Genomic DNA, 6,285 nt, shown 5'->3' with positions numbered 1-6,285 from the left:
TGCTGGTGTAATTATGGAAGATCGACTATTCTACGTAGCCAACAAAGAGACAGGCATAGCTGGGGCCCATACGTGTGCCCATGGTTACCCCTTTGGTCTGGAGGAAGTGGGAGGATTTGAAGAAGAAATTGTTAAGGGTGAGGACCAGTTCAGCCAAACAAATGAGAGTGTTGGTGGAAGGGTACTGCTGGGGACGTCAGGAGAGGAAAAAACGGAGGGCTTGGAGGTCCTGGTCATGGCGGATGGAGGTGTAGAGGGATTGGATATCCATGGTGAAGATAATATCCACATAGTCCTCTGCCTCACAATACACAAGAGACTCAACCTCCTCTCGAGCTCCAAAACCCAGAACAGCAGTTTGTTCAGATGGTGACATTTCCTGCCGATACATTTCTCTTAGATACATGGTGTATGCATAACTTCCCAAATCCCAAAGACTGTACATTCCACTTAGTCGAACCACCATTCCACGCTTTAACTGGACCGACTACTTATAACAAGTAGAATCACTTACTAGTTACTCATCAACAGCTCCTTCCACTTCCCCAAAGGAGAAGCCAGTTGCTGAATGACAAGTATAAATATCCCCACTTCACCCTGACTCACCACTAACCAAACTTAACTCTGCTTGAAGTCTGCATTCTGCAGTGATGTTCTTGACATGAGGGCAGACTTCCTGCTAGCCCAAACATGAGATTTGCTGTTTCCCACACATGTGTAGGTAGTGAGCTGAGCTGCACATAATCACAAGACAAGATCCAACCCATCTTTCTGCTTGACAAGCACCTCTCTGCCATTAAAACCTCTGCCACTACAGCGTGTTTATCTAATCTCTGCATTAATACATTCCAGAGCTATTACCAAGGGCAGCAAGGTGCCTGGACACAACTTCCAATGTAGCCTTAAATATTTTTCTATTTAACTCTCCCAAGGTAGTTTTTATTGCCTGCTTTTCTCTCATTATAACTTGGAGATAGTGAGGACTGCAAATGCTGGAGAGTCAGAGTCAAAGTTTCCTGCTGGAAAAGGCACAGCAGGCCAGGCAGCATCTGAGAAGTGAGAGTCGACATTTCAGGCAAAGCTCGTCATCGGGACTGGGGAGGGAGAACAGGGTTGAGATATAAATGTGGGGGTTGTGCTAAGGGAAAGGTAGGTGGGATGGCAATAGGTGAATGAAGGTAAGAGGTGATTGTGCAAACCATACGGTGAAGCATCTTCCAAGAATGCCCACCTTGAAGTTTTCCTCCTCCCACCGTAAGGATCTCAGCAGACATGTCCTCCTTCACTGCCTAAACAAGGCCACCCACAAACTGGAGGAAGAACACTTCATCTTCTGCCTCAGAACCCAACAACCACACAACCTCAATATTGAATTCACCAGTTTCCAAATCTCCTTAATCCCCACCCCATCCCAGATCCAACTCTCTGACTTAGCACCGCCCTTTTGGCCTGACCTACCCATCCATCTTCCTTCCCAGCAACCTATCCCAACCATCTACCTTCGCCCACCTATGTCTCTGTCAAATCCCCTCTTAGCCTTCTTCTTGCCAATGAGAACAGGTTCAAGTCTCTCAGCCTTTCCTCATAAGACCTTCCCTCCAGACCAGGCAACCTCCTGGTAAATCTCCTCTGCATCTTTTCCAACGCTTCCACATCCTTCCCGAAATATGGGGACCAGAACTGTACTATTCTTGTACAGTGCCTGAGACAAAGAATGAGATGAGAAGATCTAATTAAGAGGACATGAGATTTAGAGAAAAGATAAGCCATATTAAAAAATGATTTTAAAGAGACTATACTGGGAAGAGGGAAAGTCAGATGTAAAGATCTGATGAAAACTGAAGGAGCTGGTCAAAAATAAATTTGTTGCTTAAAACATTGTACTGGTGAAATTCTTCCTATCACTGCAAGAGTGGGGTTTCTCCTTGCATGTGCTTGAATAAAGATTGTGCATTTGAATGAGATCCCTGACTCCTAAGCCATTCTTGGACAAACCTACTCTTTCAGTATTTTACTGTCAAGTTATAACATTGACCATGAATGGTTACTGTAAAATTGTGGTGGTACTGAATGATCCTTTACTCACAAGCCACTTTAATCCATTCTGAAAACAGTAGTAATCATTTTTGTCCAAACATGGTATTGAACACAATTTAAAATGTCACATACTAATAATTTACTGAATTGTGCCTGAGATTGCCTTCATTTAAGTTATTTGACAACCAAACACACATTGCATTGTTCTCCAATCCCACAACTCAGTTTCCCCAAAATGTCATGACTGTGCTTGTCCCAGCATTCAAACTCCAAAGGTAAAGCTGTCATAGTCTTACCAGACGAAAGGGCTGCTAGCTCATCAGAGATAGGCAACTGGTGGTGGTTTAACCAGAGAGTCACCATGCCTTAAGCAAGGGGAGAGGTTGAGGAGAATCCTTCATGGTCACCTCAGCAAGTGCAGGAATGAACCTATGCGGTTGGCATCACTCTATCACAAAGCAGCCATCCAGCCAAGTGAGCTAATCACACCTCTGAATGAAGTGGGAAAGGACATACTTAGTTACAATATTACCTTTTTCAATGTGTATCTGTGGCCTTCCCAAACAGACATGTAATCCAAATATTTGGCAGTAAAATGATCATCAGTCTTAAACAGTTACATTGTGAAAAATTGTACAATACTCATTTCTACTAATTTTCATTCAGGTTTTTCTTCATATGCTTAAATATTAAACAATCTCTTCATATACAAAAGTAAACCAAAGAATTGTGAATGCTGGAAATCAGAATGATTGGATATACCCTTTCATTTTCAGGAAGTTAAATTTAAAAATAAAAATATATTTAAATAGTTTGCAAGAGAGAACCAGTTATATTCAAATACTGAAAACCAGTTATTATTTGCTGTCAGCATTTTTATAAATAAAATTAAGATTAGGAAATCCTGCAACATGAAGGTTATTGCAACATGCCTATTTGACCTTCTAAAGATGGCTAGGCATTGGTTAGGACAAATGACTATTGTTTGGAAGTAGTTTAGTATTAATTGGCAACATATTAGATTTGTGAGATGATAGCTGAATATTCCTACCTGTTGAACATAGATGTAACAGCATACAATTATAAGGAATGGAAACCAATTTGCAGCTAATAAACATTGTCATATTGCACCCAGACTTAAACACAAATTCTGAAAGATATGAAGCCTTTATTTTGTCCATATTTATACAGATGCATACAGCAGTTTCTAAATTTGCCTTGTAAATGAAACATATTGAAAAAATATGACTTCTAGCTTTTAGATAAAATACGCATAAAATGAAACATGAAGATAATATTTAGCTTAATGTAGATTGCTAATATCAGTACTCTGAAAATGAGAAACTTACACATGTAGGTTCTCCAACTCATGTAAGAAACCAATTTGTAAATTTGCTTTGGAGCTAGTCAGATGAAAACATCTAGTGCATTGTCATATAACTGCCTTGTTTAAGAGTTTTGGTGATATATTAGAGTCCACCTTCACTTGCAAAGAATCCCAGAGAAACATATTTGCAGATTTTTACCAGAAAGCAAAAAGCCTAGACTGTAGATTACATTACTTGTAGTGAAACCTATCATGCTACAGAAGAGAGTAGAAAAACAGGTTTGTTTTCTTTTGAAAGGCTTGCAGAACTGGTTAATATTACTCTAGAATTGACTTTAAGTGGCCTTTGATCTCTAGGCAATATCAATGTTGATGTAAATTTAAAATATTTTGAATATTTAATTTGTTCAATATGTATTGTGCACTAATATGTATATACATACTTAAAATATATATACTGGCACCCCTTCTTAGTTAGTGCACCAGCTACCTTGGCTTCAGTAAATAGTAGATGCTGTGTATAAATAATACTTGTTTGATATTTATTGCCACATCAAATGTTGCTATTGTCTAAAAGTTCATTAATTTAAATTCATAAGTGTAAATATTAAAATATTTCAGCAAAAATGTACAGTGATTCTGTTAAAATGCAGAAAATTAAAAGAATGTTTCCATAGCTAGAAAGCTTTTGCTCTGATGTTAAGCGTAGTTTTGAGGATAGTATGGCAAACAGAGGAGTGGTTTTTCCATTACAGACATTTTTTTTAAACTTAGTACTCAGTGGGGTTAGTGGAGTCGTAAACTGTACATACAGTAAAAAGGTTTCAGATGTTTTCCTTTACCAAATGTAATTAGTTTCGGCTGGTATGTGACTCTCAACATTCTCCTTAGGTAAAGGCGTATGCTGTCTGTGCTTGAAGCCTGCTGACCTCAGGGCATTCATTAGGCTGGCTCCATATCCTTAAAAAAAAATTAGAGTGAGCTAAAAACAACCAATTGATACATCTCTAGCATCTGCACTATTCGTGTGATTTTGAACAGTTACAATGCAGACCTGGTGGAAGAATAGACTTGGAGTAAGACAGCAAGAGTATAACGGTAAGAATATGTCAACAAAGCTACACTCGACTGATAGGATTTCAAGGATATGTTCTGCATTCAATTTACAGTCTCAATTAGCTACAGCAACTATCTGTGATTTCCATTTAATGATTACTTGATGTTCTACAGAAGTTTGGATTTCAAGAGAAACCAAATCCGGCATTAAAGCATTAAATTTATTCGAGAGGTGATTTATTGGTTTGATAAATCTCTATTAAGTAGGACAAAGAACCATAGTAATTAGTTGTAATGTATCAGATTACCTGCAATTTAATACATTCTAAGATCAAATACGTTTTCAAGATTGTTTGGCAAAAGAGGCTGTGAAATAGGTCAGGGTTTCTACATGCTCTTTCGTTCCCACTTACTCTTGTTACAGTGTCTTCCATGCCAGCCTTCCCTGCATTCACATTTGTTGGGCTCGATACAAGATCCATGTGGTCCACAGTCAGGTTCACAAACAGCTGCAAAAAACCAAAGTGTGAAAGTTTAGTTCTTCTCAACTGGGTTTAAGTTTTCTCACCTACAATAAACATAATGGGCTTTCAAAAGTTGTAGTCAATATGGATGTAAATGTTTGATTACCAAAATGGGAATAGTAATTGCCCAACTAAAAAATATACATCGGTATTCACCTAACTCTTTCTGCCAAGTTTACCTTTTAGGCTGTTGTTAAAACGTCAATGTTGTGACCTCACTTCTTTAACTGGCACACCTTAATTTTTTGAAGGGTTCAGTGATTGTTGTTCTGAAAAGTCATTTGGGCACTCAATTGTTTTTTTGAAGTAGTAACAAAGAGGATTGATGAGGGCAGAGCGGTAGATGTGATCTATATGGACTTCAGTAAGGCGTTCAACGAGGTTACCCATGGGAGACTGGTGAGCAAGGTTAGATCTCATAGAATACAGGGAGAACTAGCCATTTCGATACAGAACTCGCTCAAAGGTAGAAGACAGAGGGTCGTGGTGGAGCATTGTTTTTCAGACTGGAGGCCTGTGACCAGTGGAGTGCCACAAGGATCAGTGCTGGGTTCTCTACTTTTCATCATTTATATAAATGATTTGGATGTGAGCATAAGTTAGTACGTTTGCAGATGACACCAAAATTGGAGGTGCAGTGGACAGCGAAGAAGGTTACCTCAGATTACAATGGAATCTTAATCAGATAGACCAATGGGCTGAGGAGTGGCAGATGGAGTTTAATTTAGATAAATGTGATTTGATGCATTTTGGGAAAGCAAATCTTAGCAGGACTTATTCACTTAATGGTAAGGTCCTGGGGAGTGTGGCTGAACATTAGTTCAGCCACACTCCCCAGGACCTTACCATTAGTTCAGCCATTAGTTCAGCCTGGGGAGTGTGGCTGAACGTTGGAGTCAGGTTCATAGCTCCTTGAAAGTGGAATCGCAAGTACATAGGATAGTGAAGAACGTGTTTGGTATGCTTTCCTTTAATGGTCAGACTATTGAATACAGGAGTTGGGAGCTCATGTTGTGGCTACAGGACATTAGTTAGGCTATTGTTGGAATATTGCTGCAAATGTGTTGCTGGAAAAATGCAGCAGGTCAGGCAGCATCCAAGGAGCAGGAGAATCGAAGTTTCGGGCATGAGCCCTTCTTCAGGAATGAGGAAAGTGTGCCAAGCAGGCTAAGATAAAAGGTAGGGAGGAGGGACTTGGGGGAGGGGCGTTGGAAATGCGATAGGTGGAAGGAGGTTGGAGAGACAGGCCGCCTACTTGCAGAATGTTTCAGAGAACACCTCGGGGACACCCGGACCAACCAACCCAACCACCCCGTGGCTCAACACTTCAACTCCCCCTCC

General features: G+C 39.9%; 1 protein-coding gene across 1 annotated transcript in view; it reads right to left on the bottom strand.

Annotated features, from left to right (window-relative positions):
• Nucleotides 1–3,188: 3,188 nt before the first annotated feature.
• wif1 (wnt inhibitory factor 1) overlaps nucleotides 3,189–6,285 on the bottom strand; it is a 36,642-nt gene continuing 33,545 nt past the window's right edge. The window contains exons 8-9 of the mRNA XM_043708886.1: nucleotides 4,834–4,929; nucleotides 3,189–4,324 (exon numbers count right to left, since the gene is read on the bottom strand). Coding sequence (XP_043564821.1) covers nucleotides 4,203–4,324; nucleotides 4,834–4,929 — 218 coding nt within the window. The 3' untranslated portion in view covers nucleotides 3,189–4,202. The remainder of the gene's footprint in view (nucleotides 4,325–4,833; nucleotides 4,930–6,285) is intronic.

This window comes from Chiloscyllium plagiosum, chromosome 19, assembly GCF_004010195.1.
Source record: "Chiloscyllium plagiosum isolate BGI_BamShark_2017 chromosome 19, ASM401019v2, whole genome shotgun sequence".
NCBI lineage: Eukaryota > Metazoa > Chordata > Chondrichthyes > Orectolobiformes > Hemiscylliidae > Chiloscyllium > Chiloscyllium plagiosum.
This window is presented reverse-complemented; position numbering and strand designations above follow the sequence as displayed.